Source organism: Eublepharis macularius, chromosome 15 (assembly GCF_028583425.1).
Source record: "Eublepharis macularius isolate TG4126 chromosome 15, MPM_Emac_v1.0, whole genome shotgun sequence".
Taxonomy (NCBI): domain Eukaryota; kingdom Metazoa; phylum Chordata; class Lepidosauria; order Squamata; family Eublepharidae; genus Eublepharis; species Eublepharis macularius.
In genome coordinates this window covers 12,296,755-12,317,972 of record NC_072804.1, presented here as the reverse complement: position 1 = coordinate 12,317,972, position 21,218 = coordinate 12,296,755, and the positions used below count along the sequence as shown (strand labels likewise).

The window sequence follows — 21,218 nt, the reverse complement described above, 5'->3', positions numbered from 1 at the left end:
TGACTGCGACCACTCTGCTGAACCTTGCTCTGCCCTTGCCTTGCCGTGTGACCACTGGACCATGCCTTGGCCCTGCTTCTGGCTAACCCTTGCTCTGACTTGGCTTCTGGATTCTGGACTTTGGACTTGAAACGCTCACCTGGCTTTGAACTCGTGCACCGGACTCGGACTGGACTCGGACTATCCTGCCTGTGCTGACCTGGCCCACAATACCCAGCAGTCTCAACTGCAAAAGGAAGGAGGGTGAGAACAGCAGCAGAAGCCTTGGAGCCAGCTTGTCCCAAATAAAATGGAGTTCTTTTTATTTCTTCTTAATTCAGTCGGGATTTCTGAGGTGTACTTTCACTTTCTGCTTTCAGCAAGAAAATTTCTGGTGGCAGGAATGTCAGCAAGAAAAAATCCCAGAGTTCACAACAATCTATCTAATAATTGTAAAGTTTTATAAACCTTTTTAAAGTGCTATAAGCGCAACAGTGCCTAGCTGTGAATATCCAAATGGTAGGAAGAATCTACAACAATAATTATCAGTTCCCTTAAACCAGTTCATTTACGTTGGTGCACACAGGCACACAAGCGTCACGGCGTCAGACCGTCCTGCAAACACTGACATGGTGGTGTGAAACTGTTAGAACATTTGCTATAAAAACTTGCCTGTGAAGAAGTGTCAACACGAAACGGGATGGGACTAATTATGCTGGCAAAACCTGTAGGTGTGGCATTTTCAGCCTTGTTGCTTCTCTGATTCCATCTAGCAAGTCTACATTTCTGGCTCGAGATTTTGAGCATCTGGCTTGTGTGCCTGTGTGCACCAACATAAATGAATTGGTTTAAAGGAACTGATAAATAATTATTGTTGTAGATTCTTCCCTCCATTTGGATATTCACGTAAAGACTTTGTAAAGAGTGGTATATGTGTTATTACTTATTACCTTGTTATTTATTGTATTTATTCACAATCATTGATAAGCTAGGCACTGTTGCACTTATAGCACTTTAAAAAGGTTTATAAAACTTAACAATTATTAGATTGATTGTTGTGAACTCTGGGATTTTTTCTTGGCTTAGATCTTTTGTCCCTGGAGTAGCTCTTTCTTTGGGTTAAGGAATGTCAGCAAGGGCAGGCCTAGCCACCTGTCAGGCCTCAGAGAGCGTAATCTGCAACCTAGATTTGCCAAACTCCCTAGCCTTGGCTTCCATAGGCCTTTCAGTGGGCTAGTGAAAGGGAGAAGGTCCAAGGACTCTGGATTTGTCAGGCAAGGGTGCCAAAAAGAGAGCTACTGTAACATAGTGGTTAAATGGCTGGGCCACAGATCAGCACTCTGCTGGTTCAAGTTCCATAATTGTCATGAGCTCAGTAGGTGACTCTGGGTAAGCCACTCCTCTCAGCCTCAGCTGCATAGTAGTATTGGGGGAGGGGGGAATAATGAAAATACTGACCTTGTTCACAGCACGTTTCTGCCTAGAAAAGTGGTACATAAGCACAGTTGTTGTTATAATAAACCTACTGGCATGGCTCAGGATGGAAATAAGAAGCAATTCAAAGAGGTCCTGAAGAAGCACAGACGAGTAGCCTAGAGGCTGGACCCTCAGATGAACAAGAGGATTCTAAAGAGGGACCTCATTGTTGAATGCTCCACAGGTTCACCGGTTTCTCACATGGAATCTTAATTAGGCATTATCCAGAGATCCCTTTGGGCCTGTGGCCTCACATCCTCTAAAGGAATTGACCTTTAAGACTATCCTGTCCAATGGGAATCACAGACTACTGTTGAAGCTACAGGCACTGTCAATAGATAGGGAGCCCTGCATTTTTTCAAAATGACAGAGTAATATTACAAACTGAACCAGCCTTCATTACAAAGGTGAACTCCACCTTTCATAGGACGGAAGAGATAGTGCTGCCCTCCTTCTGTCCTAATTCAAACTCTGTGAAGGAAAGGGAGTAACACTGCCTTGATGTGTGTAGAACCGTGAGCTTCTACAAGACTAAACAGTTTCTGCAAGTCTGAGATGCTATTTGTATTTCAGGAAGTCCTCCTTGGGACAGAGAGTGTCCATTTCCACGCCAAGTAGGGGGATCAGGGGGTACATAATTCTGGCATATAAAGCCAGAGGTCTGGAAACACCTCAAGGCTGTCAGGTCCAGTGTATATCTAAACTGTACTGACTCCATTTTCTAATGCTTCTAGTGTTTAAGTGCTTTCTTCCCAGGTGCACCAGTTCCCAGGCAGCATTCCCACCGGAGGCGACTGTTTTGTCTAACACCGTTCCACCAGGCATTGGCCTTGAAGGAGAGCAGCTTCCCAGGACTGAGAGATGTTGTTTTGAGAACTGTGGGGGGAGGCAAATCCAGATGGGTATTGTTACTTTGTACCTCATGCTTTGCCCTTCATTGGTAACAATGACTGTGTACCATCCTGAGTCTCCTATTCAGGACAGTGGACTATAATGGACCTTTTCTGCAGTAAAGTTTCCTTGTTCAATCAATGGACTCCTGTTTGCTTTTGAAAGGGAACCTGTAGGAAGAGCCTTATCTAGCCACAAGCTGACATTTTGTTACCAATCATGCCTGAGTCGGGCCCAGCGGAATCCAAGGTAGTCCCGGACAGGGACCCTTTGTTTGATCCGTATGCGTCCCCCGACAGTCAAACAGTGCAGCCCCAAGAATCTCATGTGCCAGCCGGGGCTGGAGCTTCGACGTCTACACCGCCTCTCATCGACCTCAGCAGTGAAGGGACAAGGCCGACGGCTACCGCTCTCCCCTTGATCTCGCTACCCACCCCGTCGGAGTGGGGGGCCAGACCCCGAGAAACGCGAGAGCGTAGGGCCGGAGGGCTTCATCCAAGAGTTTCGATGGACGGACGCCGAAGCCTAGAGACTGTCCCTGAGCTGGATAGCAGCCAACCATGGCTGTTTTGGAACAGGACGGCCGAACAGACGGACGGGAACACATCTCGCCACGGCGCCCTGAGTTGGGATTATTCGGAACTTGCCCCATGGAAAGAGCCAACGGAAGTTCCTGAACGTAGTTGGGTGCAAATGCAAAGTCGCACCCATGCTGTAGATTCCGGCATCTCGGCAGTGACGGGCCTAGCCAAAGGAATCCTAGCAGCGAGATCACGAGTCGATCAAGGAGATCCTCCGCCTTGGGGGCCGTTTTCCCCGGTGAGTACAACCGAAGGAGGTTCCGTGATGGGGCAACCGGGTCCTAGCCGAATGCAACAGTTGGAAGCTAGGCTGATTGATATGGAAGAAAGTTTGGCTCATGCCATTCACCTAATCTCAGCGATGGGGGCAGGGGAGAGAATCTCACCTGAAGAAATGGCGGTACAAATCGCCACCCTCCAAAGTGTCATGTCCTATCCAGTGGAGGACGCCCCGCAGCAGCCGCTGCCTTCGGGAGAGGAGGAATACTATCCTGGAGAACCGGGAGAGTCGCCCGCGGAACTCCCTAGAAAAGACGAAACCCCGCCGCACGGGGATACTCCAGCTGAGGTACCTGGAGAGACTCCGACGGAAACCCCTAAATTGGACGGGGATCCATCTCCCAAGGAGACTCCAGCGGAGGAGCCTAGAGAGGAGGAAGAAGGGCCAACCCGTCCAACCGAAACGACGGTGATACCCCCTCCCGCTTCTCCAACGACAGTTCGGCCGGATCAGACGGAAGAGCCTCCGGCCCCTTCTGAGGAGGAACTACCGCAACGACTGCTAGAAGTGGTTCCCATTCAACAAACCCCGAGCGCCCCGACGCCACAAGACCAGCCTTTGCGTCCCAGAGACACGACGCCGAGAGGGGCAAGCCCGCGCGGCCCACCACCCATCAGGCCTTCGCCGCTGCGGCCCCTTCCGCTTCGACCGCAATTAACTCCTTCGCAGCAACCGATACGTTTGCCACTTGAGCAGCCCGTAATACCACCTCCGAACCAACCGGTGGGGCCTACACCACTACAACCCCACCAACCCGTCCCTCAGCGGTCGGTCATTACTCAGCCGCACCGGCCACCTCCACCTCAACCGCTACTGCCAGCACCTCCTGTATTGCCACCACCAGCCCGACCGAGATTGCAGCCGCCTGTCCGACCACGACTGCAGCCACCGGCCCAGCCGAGAGCACCACCGCCAGCCCAGCCGAGGCCGCCACCCCCGGCTCAACCGGTAATGCCGCCGCCAGCACAACCAGCACCGCTACCACAACCGGGTCCCCCCATACCCCAAGCGCCATTGATGCTTCCGATGGACTTCTACCCAGCACCGGCTCCGAGGCAAGACCTCCCGATGGGTTGGGTGAAACTGGAAGCTACTTTTGATGGGGATCCCTCCAAACTGGGATTTTTCCTAGTGCAAGTCGTGCAATTCTTCAACCGGTGGGGACACCTCTTCGGCAGCGAGGCCAGTCAAATTGAACATCTCGGCTCCCGCTTACAAGGCAAAGCAGCGGACTGGTATGTAGGACTATACAATATCGGGGCCCCGGAACTCAATACTCTCCAGGGGTTGGTGGATGCTATTCGAGCGCAATATGAAGACCCCTTAGAGGAAACCAGGGCCCGAACAGAATTGCAAGCCATTAAACAGGGCAGCATGTCGGCGAGAGACTATATCACGAAATTCCGACAATTGGCCGCCAAATGCCCTAGGTGTGAGGAGTCCACCAAAATCATTCTGTTCAAGCAAGGACTAAACCCGAGACTTTTGGACAGAGCCCTCATGCAAGACAATCCCCCTACGTTGTTAGGTTGGATCCAACTTGCATGCGAAGTTGAGAATCGCATTTTGGAAGTCCGTTTGGTGGAACAACAACAACAAACGGGACAAAGAAGACCCTTGACTTTACAGAAGGGAGGACGGGGAGCTGGGTACGCCACCCGTGGAGCGAGAGATGCTAGATGGCAACAAGGGCTGTGTTTGCAATGCGGACAAGCCGGTCACTTTGCAGCACAATGCCCCTACCGGCCTGTGCAAAGACCTCCGCTTCAACTACGGCGCCCAACCCTTGCTCCATTTCCTACTCTCCAACGCCCGATTCCCGCGCCACGCGCGAACAGAGGCCGCGGCGCTTCCCAAAGGCCCGCCTCAGAGAGAGGACTGGAAGCGGAAGAAGTAATGGAATACGACCCCGCTTCCCCAAACGCCGAAGTCAATCCAGAAAGCCCCCAGTCGGGAAACGAGATGGATCTGTCGTAAAAGGGCCCAAACGACAGATCCGCCCCAAGCCCGTCCCTGCACGGAACCGGCCGCCTGGGTCCATCTTATTCATGCCAGTGACTCTAATCAACCCAGAGAGAAAAATGCACATCCGAGTGCAAGCCCTTATCGACTCGGGCTGTTCGAGAGACATCATCGCCCCAGCTCTAGTCAATGGACTAGTCTTACCAACTCGGGAATTACAAAATCCAGTAATCTTTGAACAAATGGATGGCACCAATATGAACCCTGTTACCACTGAGACCATCCCAGTGATCACAGGCATGGGACAACATTGGGAAAAGAGGTCTTTTGTCATCAGCTCCACTGCCAAATACCCGTTAATTCTAGGCAGCAAGTGGCTATGTGATCACAATCCTTACATAGACTGGGCACAAGGATGTATCACCTTCAGTCATGCCAACTGCAAAAATCACCGTTGGAACCAAAACTGGGGCAATGATCCAACTCATACTGAAAAGGCCCTTCTGACTCAAGAAGAAATCAGCCAAATACCCGAACCATATTGGCCTTTTCTAAACGCTTTTTCCGAGGAGGAAGCTGATACTCTACCCCCGCACCGACGAACGGACTGTGCGGTGGAAATTTTACCCGGAGCCTCACTGCCCAAAGGACGACTCTATCCCATGAGTCTCCATGAACGAGAAGAGCTCCGGAAATTCATCGACACCAACCTCCAACGAGGGTTCATCCGCCCAGCCAACAGCCCCCACGCCGCTCCGGTTCTCTTCGTGAAAAAGAAGGATGGGGGACTACGACTGTGCACGGACTTTCGAGGACTTAATGCAGTGTCCACCAACAACGCCTATCCGATACCACTCATCCGAGACCTTCTCAACGTCGTGGCCCAAGGTAAGATCTTTACAAAATTAGACTTAAAAGATGCTTACTTCCACGTCCGTATCAAGGCAGGGGATGAGTGGAAAACCGCATTTAATACGCCCCTCGGACAATATGAATACCTAGTTATGCCTTTTGGATTGACGGGGGCCCCGTCTGTATTTATGTCCATGATAAACGAAGTTCTGCACGAGTTTCTGTACAAAGGGGTGGTGGTGTACCTTGATGATGTCTTAATTTATTCAGACACAGAGCAAGAACATATTCAAATGGTACAAAAGGTCCTGGCCACCTTGATGAAGAATAAACTGCCCATCAAGTTGTCCAAATGTGAATTCCACAAAACCGAACTCACTTACCTTGGGTATTGCATCTCCCAAGAGGGTTTAAAAATGGATCCAACCAAAATACAAGCGATTCAGGAATGGCAAACACCCACCACCCGTAAAGAACTACAATCCTTCCTGGGTTTTGCCAACTTCTATAGAGACTTTATAGCAAATTTCGCCCAAATCACGCTCCCCTTAACAGAATTATTGAAAACAAAAGATAAAGGGGACCAAGCTAAAAAACCCTCCTCCAAACTACAATGGACCTCCGATTGCCAAACTGCTTTCGAATGCCTGAAAAAGCAATTTGTAACGGAACCCATCCTCTCCCACCCCAACGAACAGTCCCCTTTCGTAGTGCAAGTCGACGCCAGCGATACGGCAATAGGGGGAGTTTTGCTGCAGAAGGGGGAGGATGGAAAGTTGCGGCCTTGTGCGTTCTTGTCTAGAAAATTTTCGGAGGCGGAAAGGAATTGGAATGTGTGGGAGAAGGAGGCTTTTGCAGTAAAAGCAGCCCTTACTAATTGGAGACATTGGCTGGAGGGGGCGCGATACCCCTTCGAGGTTTGGACAGATCATAAAAATCTGGAGGCCCTCCGAAGCCCACGCAGACTGAATGCCAAGCAATTGCGATGGGCGGAATTCTTTTCCAAATTCAACTTCACTCTAAATTATCTCCCGGGCAAGACTAACTTTTTGGCGGACGCCCTATCGCGCATGCCCCAACACAGGAGCAAACGGGAGGAGACTGTCGACACGGTCTTCTCGCCTACGCAACTTGGGGGCGTGGTGACTACTCGCAGTCGAGCCAAACAGCCCCTCCCGGCCAACCAGGAGTGGAAATCGAAACTTAAAACTGAAGTGGAAAAGGAGGGGGATAAGGCTCCGCGAAACAAACTGGTCCAATCCCCACAGGGGGATTGGCTAGCTGGGAGCAAGTTTTACGTCCCAGACAGCCTCCGGCTGGAGGTTTTGCAGCGCTGTCATGATGCTCCCACTGCTGGTCATTATGGGTATCTGAAAACATTGCATCTAATCCAAAGGCAGTTCTGGTGGCCGGGCATGCGCAAAGACATTTCCCAATATGTTAGTTCCTGCCCCATTTGCCTCAGCGCCAAAACCAGAAAAGGAAAACCTCCGGGTCTCCTGCAACCATTGGAAACACCCAACAGACCTTGGGAAATAATATCTATGGACTTTATCACTGATCTACCTATTTCAAAAGGACATAATTGCATTTTAGTCGTGGTAGATCTGTTCTCCAAACAAGCTCATTTTATTCCCTGTACTGCTATACCCACCGCTCGAAAACTAGCAGATTTATTTTTAAAACACATCGTAAAATTACATTCTTTTCCGTCCAAGGTGATTTCGGATCGCGGCGGACAGTTCGTTGCCAACTTCTGGCGGGAGCTTTTGAGAATGTTGAATATTGAGCAAGGCATCAGCTCAAGCCACCACCCACAAACCGACGGACAATCCGAAAAAACAAACCAGATACTAGAACAGTTTCTTCGTTGCTACATTAATTTCCAACAAGATAATTGGGTAGACCTTCTCCCTCTGGCCGAATTCTCATATAACAACAGTGTACACGCTTCAACTGGAGAGGCCCCTTTCAAAATTGTCTATGGAGCTCACTTCAATCCCTTCCCGTTGGACGCTCCCCCTCTCCATTCCTCTAATTTGCCAGATGTGTCTTCGTGGTGGGGGGAGGCGGCGCAACAATGGACTCTTATTAAGAAGCATCTTGAAAAAGCCAAACTGGATTACAAAAAATACGCAGATCGCCATCGTGTGGCCGAATGGGATTTACAACCTGGAGATCATGTGTATATTTCCACAAAAAACCTGAAACTAGCTCAGACAAGCCGCAAACTCGCTCTAAAATTCCTGGGACCTTTCCCTGTGCGCAAAATAATAAATAAAGTGACTGTTGCTGTAACTTTGCCCAAGAACTTACGCCACGTACACGATACGTTCCATGTCAGTCTTTTAAAAAGGGCTCCTACCGATGACAAGTGGCACATCAGAGCTCCACCCATTCCAACTTTGATTGACGACCAAATACACTATGAGGTGCAACAAATTTTGGACTCTAAACTCAAACGAAATCAGCTTTTTTACCTCATTAGATGGAAGGACTTTGATTCTGGGTACGATGAGTGGGTGAACTCTGTACATGTTCATGCTCCTAGATTAACCAAAGCTTTTCATACTCGCTATCCATATAAACCAGGGGGGGATCTGTTTTAAGGGGGGCAGAATGTCAGGTCCAGTGTATATCTAAACTGTACTGACTCCATTTTCTAATGCTTCTAGTGTTTAAGTGCTTTCTTCCCAGGTGCACCAGTTCCCAGGCAGCATTCCCACCGGAGGCGACTGTTTTGTCTAACACCGTTCCACCAGGCATTGGCCTTGAAGGAGAGCAGCTTCCCAGGACTGAGAGATGTTGTTTTGAGAACTGTGGGGGGAGGCAAATCCAGATGGGTATTGTTACTTTGTACCTCATGCTTTGCCCTTCATTGGTAACAATGACTGTGTACCATCCTGAGTCTCCTATTCAGGACAGTGGACTATAATGGACCTTTTCTGCAGTAAAGTTTCCTTGTTCAATCAATGGACTCCTGTTTGCTTTTGAAAGGGAACCTGTAGGAAGAGCCTTATCTAGCCACAAGCTGACAAAGGCATCACAGCACGCTCACTACAGGAGGCAGTGACACCATCACCCTATAGATCCTTTCAGTCATTAGGGATTATCTGTAAGGCAGCCAAATGGAAATCAGTGCACTCACTCATCAAGCACTACAGAATATATAAATTGGCCTCTGCAGAGGCAGTTTTCGCAGAAGGGTACTACAACACACCCTCTAGTCCTAGAAGCCAGATGACCCACCCTGAGGCATACTGCTTTTTTATGTCTCAGAAGTAAGGACTGTCCCACTCCTAGGACCACTGGAGAATGGAAGATTTGTTTTCACTTATTGCGAAGCTCCCTTTCTTGGTGGTCCAAGAGAGGGGCAGTCCTACCTACCCGAGTTTATTGGGGGCAGCTTCTAGAATTGGCTGGAGAGTTAGGACTGTAGCTTTCCTCCCACTGTTATTGTTATGGGGAATCAAGGGTTGGGAACAGACTGGCGATCCCTGGGACAAGACCCTCCTCTCCAGGATCAAAATCAGCTGACTGACCCTGCCTTCGGAGAGGAGGAAGTATATCCCAGAAGTAAGGACTGCCCCACTCCTGGACCACTGAAAAAGGAAGTTTCGCGGTAAGTAAAAACAAATCTTCCATTCATCTTGTCTGAGGATTTTGAATTAAAAAAAAACTTGGTGCCAATTAAGCCTCCATTTTTAAATTAATAACCATTGCATGTGAATATGAAAAGTAAACTCATTCGTTTTTTACACACAGGGGCGCACCCACCCACACCCACACTGTCTAACCCATATTAGGGTTCCAAACTAAATGCAGTGATTCCTTTAAATGGGATCAGTCCTTTGTCATTGCCTTAAATGGATATAATACCTGCTTACTTATGCTCATTTCTAGCACAGGATAAAGGATAACAAGATCAAGAACTCTGAGTACACTTTATTGGTCACAAGATCCTATTTTGTAAGCATGCAGTGGAATTTTTAATAAAGGAATATTTTAAAGTATTATTTGCTTATAATCTCTGTAATCTTGAATCTGAGCACATGATGAAGACGGCAGACTTGCCAATAACGAGTTTGCTTTTTATTTGTAGTGTTGACTTAATTCTAGATTATCCTGTCAGTGTAAAATTGTGTATGTGTGTGTGTTGTTTTATAGTTCACAATTGGACGCAAGAAGAGACTCTTCAATGGCTGATGGAATTTGTTGAACTTCCTCAATATGAGAAGAACTTCAGAGAAAATAGTGTCAAAGGAACAACATTGCCCAGGTGACTCCTCAGCTCTGATAAATTTTGTGCATGTTGTATTTAGTTTATGGCAAATTTTTAAGCATTGCTTTAGGAGTTGTGCTACGTTTGCAATATCCTACCTGCATTTCACACTTTCTGCTTGACATGCAAACTGCTACCGTATACTGCTAACCGTTTGTGCAGGACATTTCAAATTCAACATATAAAAGTTAAGGACATTTATTTAACTTTTTTTTATGCTCAATCTTTCCACAAAAACAGTCACCTGTATGCTAGAAATGAGGGTATTTTTCATCTTGGGAAAGAACATTCCCACAGTCAGATGATGCTTGTGTAGCAGGGAGTCCAAATTCCTCTTTGGTGCCAAAAAAGAGTTTAGAGAATTCTTTTCGGTACAGTTAGAATAAGGTTAGCATAGGTTAAAAAAATTTGGTTTCATATCCTTCATTGTGTGTTGCAGAACTTACATCAGTATAACGACATTCAGTGCTAATGCTAAGCATGTATATGTAGAAGTGAGTCCCATTGAGTTCAGTGGGGTTTATTCCCCTGTAAGTGTGATTACGATTTAGGGGTGTGCACTCCGAAAATATTTGGATTTCCTGCTTCGGGTTTACCCAAAGCAGGAAAAACATTCGGAAATACCCAAAACCTGAAGCGGCAAGCGGGGGCTGGGTTTTCTCCCATCACCCCAACACACTCCCACGCCAAATCCCACACTTACCCCCTCCCCTCCAACCCACTTACCTGGCCCTTTAAAGATCCCTTTAAACTATCAGCTGGCAGACGGCAGGGGGATAGTTTAAAGGGCGGGTGCTGCGGGCCTGCTCCCTCTGACACCCAGCAGAAGAAGCCTGGCGGTGACTCTCCAGGTGCTGAGAGGGAAGGGAGATTTCCCCCCCTCTCCCACCAGGAGAGCAAGCAGGCCAGGCTGCTTCTCCCCTGTGTCAACGAGATGGGGATAATCTCCCCATCTCTTTGACATCGAGGAGAAAAAGCCTGGTGGCGCTGACTCTCACGGTGCGAAAGGGAGGGGAGATTCCCCCCTCCCACCGGGAGAGCGAGTGTGTTATGCTGTTTCTCCCCGGTGTCAAAGAGACAGGGAAAATCTCCCTGTCTCTTTGACACTGGAGAGAAAAAGCCTGGTGGCGCCTACTCTCACAGTGCGAAAGGGAGGGGAGATTTCCCCCCCTCCCACCGGGTGAGCAAGCGCACTGGGCTGTTTCTCCCCAGTGTCAAAGAGATGGGGGAAATCTCCCTGACTCTTTGACATTGGGGAGAAAAAGCCTGGCGGTGCCGACTCTCATGGTGCAAAAGGGATGGGGAAATCCCCCCCCCCCAAATTAGGAGAGCGAGCGCGCCGGGATGTTTCTCCCCGGTGTCATAGAGACAGGGAAAATCTCCCTGTCTCTTTGACATCGGGAAGAAAAAGCCTGATGGTGCAGATTCTCATGGTGTGGAATGGAGGGGAGATTTCCCCCCTCTCTCCCACCGGGAGAGCGAGTGCTCTGGGATGTTTCTCCCCAGTGTTATAGAGACAGGGAAAATCTCCCTGTCTCTGACATCGGGGAGAAAACACCTGTATCCTGCCCCTGACTGCCACATATTAAACCAGCTGAAGTTTATGGTATGAGAGAACAGCTGGCATTTTAGTACAGTTTTTACCTGGAATAGAACACTAACAGAGGAACATAGAATTTTTTTTAAAAAGGAAGGGAGGAATTCTTGGAAGCCTAGCTGTTGCCACCATAATCTACGTAGCACTGCTATAGTAGCAGACACAAAAAAGGGAGTTCCCTGGCCCCTGCTTCTCCACCGCCCCTTTCACCCGCTGCTAACGGGACCAGGGAAATCCCTGGCCCTGTCAGTGGTAGGTGAACAGAGCGCCCAGCGGGGACGTGCAGGCTTATGCCTGCTTCCTCACTGTCCCTTTCACCTGCCGCTGACGGAACCAGGGAGTTCCCTGGCCCTGTCAGCGGTGGGTGAAAGGAGTGCCTGGTGGGGCGGTGCAGGCTTATGCCTGTTTCCTTGATGCCCCTTTCACCCACCGCTGACAGGACCACGTTGTTCCCTGGCCCTCACCGCACCTTTCACCCGCTGCTGACAACTGGGGAATTCCCTGGCCCCCTCAGCGACAGGTGAATGGAGCACCCGGCGGGGAGGTGCAGGCTTATGCATGATTCCCCACTGCCCCTTTCACCTGCCGCTGACAGGACCAGGGAGTTTCTTGGCTCCGTCAGCGGTGGGTGAACGGAGCACCCGGCGGGGAGGTGCAGGCTTATGCCTGCAAGTCCCCTCTGGGCACTCCTTTCACCCGCCGCTGACCGGGCCAGGGAAATCCCTGGCCCTGTCAGTGGCGGGTGAAAGGAGCACCCAGCAGAGACTTGCAGGCTTATGCCTGCTTCCCCGCTGCCCCTTTCACCCGCCGCTGACAGGACCTGGGAGTTCCCTGGCCCCATCAGCCGCAGGTGAACAGCGCGCCCGGTGGGGAGGTGCAGGCTTATACCTGCTTCCCCGCCACCCCATTCATCCGCTGCTGATGGGACCGGGGAGTTCCCTGGCCCCATCAGCGGCAGGAGAACAGAGCATCGGGCAGGGACCTGCAGGCTTAAGCCTACTTCCCACCATTCTCTTCCCTTGATGCAAGAGGAGCGGGGAGAATCTCCCCGTCCGTCTCGCATTGGTAGGGCACCCCTGGGCTGCTGCACCTGGTGCGAGAGGGGCAGGGAGATTCCCTCGCCCCTCTTGCACCGGGCAGCAGCATGGAAAGAGGCATTTTAAGCCCCACAGCCAGCACTCAGCTGCTCGTCGGGGAAGCCTCCGTCGAGCAGCTGATTCAGGAGTTTAAATGCCCCTTTCCCTGCCATGCCCCTTTCCCTGCCACTGCAGAGCAGCAGGGAAGCGGGCATTTAAACTCCTTGACCCGAAGCTATACAAATTGCTTTGGGAATCTTTGATTCGGGATTTCTGAAACAGACCTATCATGCTGGGGCTGTTTTGGAAATCAAGAATCTTTGTGAATCGGGTCCAATTCGGGTATTTTTTCCGAATTGGAAACCCAAATCGCACATCCCTATTACGATTGCAATTCTAGTTCAGTAGTTATTTAGTGCTGTGCAATAGCGTAACTGTATATTCATTCTTGTAGAAGCTTTGCTTGATTGTACTTTAAAGCCATTTGCAGAATTTCTGCTCATCAGAGTAACACAATCCCTGCATCTGAATAGTTTCACTTGGGTTGTGTCCTTATACATCTGTTGTCAATGAAATGAAAAGGTAGCATTACAGTGAAGCAGGGGGGGATAAAAATCAATGATTTTTTTAAAAAAATCAAAAAAATCGGATTTTTTAAATTTAAATCGGATTTTTTTGATTTAAATCGGATTTTTTTAAATAAAATGCTTTTTGAGGAAAATATATTACCATCCAAAGGTTATTCCATCATGAAATAAAGATGAGTTTTTAATTATGTAGAATAAGGCTGTATATGTTTAATTTTTTTGGTAAATAAATTCCATTAATCCATTCACAATGCCATGCTCTTCCAGAGGTTTTTGTAAGATTATTGGGCAGTTTCTCTGCCTACAAGATATTATCACAGATGCTTGGTTTTGCAGTTCTCAAAACTGAATTTGTGTCAGCTCAGCAGAGATCACATGCCTCTCCTTCACAGCAAAAATGTTATAACATGAACAGAGTTGAGAAAAACACCTTAATCCTATTGTTCTACAAACCTATGAAGACAGAATCAACCCCTCCAGTGCTAAGTTTCAAGAAGTTCAGTGAATAGAAACAATTTTTTTCTGATTGTTTGGAGTGGAATAGATCTGCACAAGAAGAAACTAAGTGTGAGGAGGGAGGGGCAAGCAGTACAAAATGAAAGTGAAACTTTTTGAGCACAATACTGCACAAGTCTTTGGATCTTTTGTGTGTACGACCTGAGGTTTATCACATTCTTTCCTTGGAGGAAAAAACCTATAATGGCAGCAGGCCGTAAAAGAGACCCAGTTTGGGAATACTTTAATGAAGTTCCTTTACCTATCAGTAAGGCAGGCATCTACTTGCATATTAAAGTTATACCAGCAAGAATTAGTCTTTATGTAGAAAACTATTATTTAAATCAAGCCTTAATGACTAGTGATTTAAATCGTGATTTAAATCAGTTTGATTTAAATCAAATCCACCCTGCAGTGAAGCTGATACTCTGTAGGTAAAGAGCCAAAGAAATAGCAAAATAAGAGAAGTCCAGGGTTCATGAGATACTTGGTGCAGAGGAACAGCTTTGTTACCTATTTCGTGACATTTAAATTGGTATGCTATGCCCTGCCATCCCTACTGAGCATGAAATTAATGTAACTGAGAATCAATAACCATTATTGACATGTCACACACAGCAAATGTTCATTTCCTTAGCCATGTCTTTAAATGATTGCTTTCAGAGCAAGGAATCTAAAAACCTCCATTTTTTTATGTACAGGATAGCGGTTAATGAACCTGCATTCATGATCTCACAGTTAAAAATCATTGATCGGAGCCACAGGCAGAAACTTCAGCTGAAGGCCCTGGATGTTGTATTGTTTGGACCTCTTACAAGTCAGTACAGTTTTTATTTATTCCTCTCATGGTCTTTTTGCTAATGGTAAAATACATGGTGAATGGGGTTTCTTGTACTTCCCAGGTGGATTCCGTGTTTACTTGCATATTCTCTCTTTCATACAAGGCAACAGAATGGACAGGAAAACTGCATCCGATGTCCCACTCCAAAACAGACAAACTGCTCTCAGTGGCTGGGGCTTTCTGCACCCATTGGCCTTTGTTTGTGAGACTGTGCAGATGCATGTTCCAAATTCCTTCTGAAACAATTGTTTTTTAAGGAAAAAAAAGTTATTTTTTTCCCAAAATAGCATAATTTTGTCTAAATCAAAGGAAATAGTAGGTGAGCAATGAAACTCTGAACTGAAACTGTGTAGTGACATCCCCGAGGCAAATGTGGCTGTCTTAAAGTGGGGACAGCATTTCCTGGACTGATGATAAGCCTAACCAATTGGGACGGTGCAGCTTCTTGTCTCAGCCATACCAATCCACTCTGCAAAGAGAGGGGGAAGGATCACGCTGTTGGAGAAGCCCCATCACCACTGACATTCTCTGGTCCTTGGCAAACAATCCTGTCCCTTTTCTCAGTACACTCCCTCCAATCATTGGAAGAAGGAATGTCTCTCCTCGGCAAATTTATGGGTAGAACACTCCTTCCTTTCACTATCCCCTTTGTTCCAACTCCATTCTAAATTTCTTTTCTGCTAGTCCATATCCCCTCAACACTCTTTGTAGAATCCTGGGCTTGGGATCCAAAGAGGTAATTTAGGACCAGTTTGTAAATGCCAGTCACCCATTGTCAGATACACCCCAGTATATCTGCCATGTTTGTCTTGGCGCATGGTGTTCTCAACCTCTGAGAATGTGCAAAGGGAACATGTTTGCTTGCTTGGCTGTTAGCTGCTTATCTTGCAGGTGTTTGGTTACTATTTCCCAGCCGGCTTGAGAACGTGGCCTTGAAGTTCCAGTCGACGCTCTGTTACCCTCCCTAAGGACTGGGATGAGTTCATCCTCCCCCTTCCTCCTACTCTCCGAGAGCCTGGACCCTTCACGCCAAAATCCTAACGGACTTTCTTTCCCAGGGGCGGGAACATCACCCTATAATTAACCTTGCTTTGCCACCCTGTGTCACTTTTGCCAATACTCCTGTCTGAATATCTTGATACTGGTATATCTCATCAATAAAGTACCTTTAACTCATAACCTGAGGTGATGCAGTGAAGTGCTTGGGGATTTACCTGACAAGACTTGTCACCTGTGTTGGGTATGAGTTGCTTCCAGGTGTCATGGAGCGGTAGCTTTGGGGGTTTTTTTTGTAAGTCATAAATGATCAACATTGGTATGGATGAATATGTGGGCTGATAAACAGCTTTAGTGGCTAGTAACTTTGAGTTCTGTTCTGACATTTTATGTGATTGGGTTTTTTTTAAAAAAACTATTTTATGATTTCAAAAGGCCATCTTGAAATTGCAACTGCATAGGCACATAAACAAAGACCAGGGCGAGAGGGGGATCGGCATTTTACAGTTGCCCCAGCAGGTAAGCATAGCCTGTCTGTTCTAGAAGACGGACTCTGGATGTAATTTTCTTCCTAGGCCTGCTGCCTTGTATATTGTGCGCATATATAATTTCAAGCCTGTTCTAAGTGCACGTGCCCAGTCAGATGATTGGCCGTGAACAGCAGACCTCTCTGTGCCTTATCACAAGCTAGTTACCTTCTGTGGGTTTCCATATGGCACGGCGAGCTACTGTTTCTGCAAAACAAGATCCCTTGGGTGCATATTTGGATCCTGGCCACAATGTGAAGCAATTTTTCCTGGGTTAGGATCAGAAGAGGTTAAAGGTCAGAGACAAGTTTGGAATTATTCTGGTTCAGTGGTAAAGTGTATAATGGAAAGTGTGTGTGTGTGTGTGTGTGTGTGTGTGTGTGTGTTTTGAGATCTGTTTGCATGCTGTAAAATAATTAAAATATTTATGCCTTCCTTTCCTTTATGGCTCAAAGTGGCTTACAATCCCTGAAATAAAACCCCACTCCCACCCCGAAAATGCCTGCAGCTGAAATGTCATTAATAATTAGCTGTTAAGGAGGTGTGATGTCTACATTTATGTTTATGCTTTTGGCTTATGCATTTTTCAGGACCACCTCACAACTGGATGAAAGATTTCATACTCACAATTTCTATTGTGATCGGTGTGGGAGGCTGCTGGTTTGCGTACACTCAGAACAAGACCTCGAAAGAGCATATCACAAAAATGATGAAAGATTTGGAAAGCCTTCAGACAGCTGAGCAGAGCCTATGTGAATTGCAGGGGAGGTAGGGAAAAATACTTAGCATTCATGTCGTGCTTTAGTTTTCAGAGACACTCACATGCAGCGTCTCAGTAAACAGTCTCGCATAGCAGGTTGTCATTATAATATCCTCATCGCAGTGGGGCTGATGCTCAATTTCTGTGACTTATGCTACCTAGTGAAGTAATGTGGTCTTTGAGCTGGGATGTCTTAGTCCACTGTCCTAGCTACACCAGCTGTCACTGCAGTCAGATTGTGGAACTGTGTCCTTCACAGATTTGAGTGCATTTTTACTGAAACATTATCTAATTTGTTGGTTATCAAGAGATGGGTAACCCCTCACAATAGTCTGATATAATGCAGCACTAGTTGATGATAACCTAGAGTGCAGTAAATGATTCAGTCTGCTGAACTCTGAATAGAACTGAGTCAGCTCTATTAACTGGTTGGGGGGAATGTCTACTTTGAAGGCTTGAAAAAGCACAGGAGGAGAACCGGACTGTTGCTGTAGAAAAGCAGAATCTGGAGCGCAAGATGATGGATGAAATTAATGATGCAAAACGGGAAGCGTGTCGGCTGAGAGAGTTGAGGGAAGGAGCTGAATGTGAACTCAGCAGGCTTAAATACGCAGAAGAGGAACTGGTTCAGGTATCTCTAAATTGCCATTTGCTTCTAATGTTTGTGCTGGTGGTTTTTGTGGAACAGCTAGTTTCTGTTGGTCTTTCCTTCCCGCTCCACTAGTGATCCCTATTTTGCCCTCCAAGCTGTTCCTGAGGGTCTGCTGACTTCCAGAAACAAAATTTGGGTTGGGGGAGTGCAGTGTGCTGTTCAAGAGAAGGGGGCATGGAATTTCTACTCACGGGAATCTGTGTATAGTTGGATACACATTGCTGTGCTTAGAAAATGTAGTTTTCCAGTGTCTCCAGAATCATAGATACAGCTTATATGCTTTACTCTAGCCATTGTGATGAAGAGTGGCAGCAACCATTGGGCTCAAGGTCTTGGTGGTGGTATGGAAAATGGAAGGATTTAGATCTTTTTCAGTGCAGTAGCCCAGTTTTTAGCATCTGATAGACGGACAAAAAGCAGTTGTAGACCAGAGAGGCACACTGACATTCATTCCAGACATGCAGTTCAGACTAAAACTAGGAAAGCAGTAGGTCATATGACCCATGGAAATGAGGAGCCAGGTGTATAAAGCTAGGCAACAAAGCAGGACAGGTTATGGCAAAGCAAAGGAGAGGCGCGTGTCTGTACTTCCACTGTGTGTACATCTCAAAGTCTGCTAATGGGAAGGGATGTTTAACATAAGGAAAGGAACAGACAGTGATGGTGGAGAAAAATGGAGTGCAGTGAGGAGTCAATAAAGATACTTGGTCTCTCAAGAAGCAAAGTCCTGCTCAGCATCCAGAATGCCCCTGGGGAGGAAGGGAAATTTAGGCTTCCCACCATTGCTTTTTGGGTTGCTGTAAGAACTGGAGCAACAGATATTTCTCTTGTTTAAGAAATCTTTGAGAAAAATACAGCTCTCCTTTCCAGTTCACTGGTCACTTTTTAAATGTGATTACAATTGCTTAATACAACCGATGAATTAACTAAGCTGGTAGCCTTATTACATACTAGTACTTAGCTGACTTTTAGAAACAGTCATGTATGTGTGTAGTGTCATCAAGTCACAGCTGACATGGCACCCCCTGCTTGGGTTTTCAAGGCAACTGAGGTGGTTTGCCATCACTTGCCTCTGTGGAAGTGTTACCAGACAAAAAAAATTCTAAAAATATGTTTTACGTTCGTGTCTCTTGATTCTCCTTTAGGTCCGTATGGCTTTAAAAAAGGCAGAGAAAGAGTTTGAGCTGAGAAGTAATTGGTCCGTTCCTGATGCACTACAGAAATGGCTCCAGCTGACACATGAAGTCGAAGTCCAGTACTACAATATTAAGAGGCAGAATGCAGAGATGCAGTTAGCTATTGCCAAGGAAGAGGTACTGTGTGTTCTCGAGTCAGAGCCATCTGAAAGAGCAAAAGCCTGTTGGTGTTGAAGTCTGATGGTGTCTGACTGCAGAGTTGTAACTGATAAAGATTTCTGGTTCTGAACAGACTTAAGTGTGTGTTTTGTTAGTGAAAATAATTAAAATTCTAGGCCCATACGCTCCAGTCTTCCTTGGTTCGAGCTGCAGAGGCTGCCCTTTTTCCCTTAACTGTCTCTCTGCTGCATTCAGTCTGCTTTCTAAATAAGTGCAGATTTATATTCTTCCCTATTCTGAAGGTTCACAGTGGATAACATTTGATAGACTTCAAATATAAAGGCTGCATTCAGACATCAAATTTAACTGCAGTTAAATCAAAAGTTGCGCAAACCCAGCTTGGTGCTGGGCGCTGCCGTTGCTCCTCACCTGTTCCCCATGTTTGGGGGAGATGAACTTGTGTACCTGTGTTCATGCATTATGGGTGGCCAGAGTTAGCTTCTGATCAGGATTCCTTCACTGCGCTCCATGCAAGAAAGGGGAAGTAGGAGCAGGAGTCCAGAGGTGTTTGCCTCAGCTGTCGTTATGTTTCCTGTCAAAACGCAACCCAAATGTCTAGTTGGGGTTTTTTTTTTACTAATTTTACTAAAAAAAATTTTTTTTTGCTTCGGCAAAGTGGTAGAGAGTTTTCTGGAGGCAGTGGCTTGGTCTGTTTGTGTAGGGTGTTTCTGGAAGTTGTAATGGGGAGGAGTATATCTCATAGTATAGTGTGACCAAGCCATTGAAGTTTTAAACTAGTAAAGCTTTCCATGCATAACCTGCTGTCTGAAAGGTTCTTTCTCTATATATTTGTCTGCTACATTGTTTATATAAACCTTGACTCCCTGTTTATCCTTCCCTTTAGGCAGAAAAGATAAAAAAGAAGAGAAGTACAGTCTTCGGGACATTACATGTTGCACACAGCTCTTCCCTTGATGAAGTGGACCACAAGATTCTGGAAGCAAAGTAAGAAGTGGTACATCTTGTGTGTGTGTGTGTTGCCTCTTATATGCGAGTTGCACTCCCCCTGAAGGAGCAAGTTCATTGCTTGGAGCGCTAATGGATCCTAACCTGTGCTGGGAGGCTCAGGTCTCCTCCATCGTACCTTGTAGTGCATTTTATCAGATCCAGCTGGTTCACAGTTACAACCTTTCTTTGAAAACTGTGAGTGACCACAGTGATCCATGCTCTTATCAAATCCAAGTTAGATTGCTGTAATGCACTCTCTGTTTGGTTACCTTAGAAAACGATCTGGAAATGTCACTTGATCCAAAATGTGGCAGCTGGGCTACCAGGTTGGTTACAGAGACTGTATTACCCCTGTGTTGAAAGATCTGCACTGGTTACCCATCTGTTTCCAGGCTCAACTCAGAGTTCTGGTTCTGACTTTTAAGACCCTAAACCTCTTCGCATCAAGGTACCCAAAGGACCATCTTCTCATACTATCCAGCCATCCAGTTCAGATCTGCCTCTCAAGCACTGCTCTCTGTGCCCCTACCTTCAGAGAATGGGTGTGCAATTCAGCTCAGGAATACCAAGTATATACCCAAAAATAGCTGTTCGTAATTATTTGGGTATATCTGGATATATCCGGCATATTCAGATATATTCAGATAAACCAGTATTTACATTATTAAATTATCTGCATATATTTGGAAATATCCGTAAATCTTGTTTTAAAGGTTGTGGCAACTTGTTTCCCCCTGTTAGCAGTCAGATCCCTCCTCACTGCTAAGTGGGCAGTTTAAGGATGGAATATCATAAACACCCCTTCCTCATGCATCATAAGTTCAAGGCACTGCCCAGCCCAGAGTGCCAGTCAGGCAGGAGCCTGGAAAATTACAAGAGTGTGAGTCAGAGCAGCTGATTGATGCCCCAGAGAGGGATGCATAACTTAGGAAGCTCCTGACTTGTCTCGTCTATGCCCAATCTCACTCCCCCCACCCAACCACTTACCCTAATCAAAGCTATTCAGCAAACCTGGTAGTTTTTCCCATCGGGTACTCAAAGGGTCATCAAGCACCATTTTCACCTATAGTCTACCTCAGAT

At 46.9% G+C, this 21,218-nt stretch overlaps 1 protein-coding gene across 1 annotated transcript in view; it reads left to right on the top strand.

The window, feature by feature from the left end:
• Positions 1–21,218, top strand: part of STIM2 (stromal interaction molecule 2) — a 159,420-nt gene that overhangs the window by 121,012 nt on the left and 17,190 nt on the right. Inside the window, exons 4-9 of the mRNA XM_054998854.1 lie at positions 10,189–10,300; positions 14,760–14,875; positions 17,013–17,190; positions 17,636–17,813; positions 18,980–19,147; positions 20,034–20,134. Of these exons, the coding sequence (XP_054854829.1) occupies positions 10,189–10,300; positions 14,760–14,875; positions 17,013–17,190; positions 17,636–17,813; positions 18,980–19,147; positions 20,034–20,134 (853 nt within the window). The remainder of the gene's footprint in view (positions 1–10,188; positions 10,301–14,759; positions 14,876–17,012; positions 17,191–17,635; positions 17,814–18,979; positions 19,148–20,033; positions 20,135–21,218) is intronic.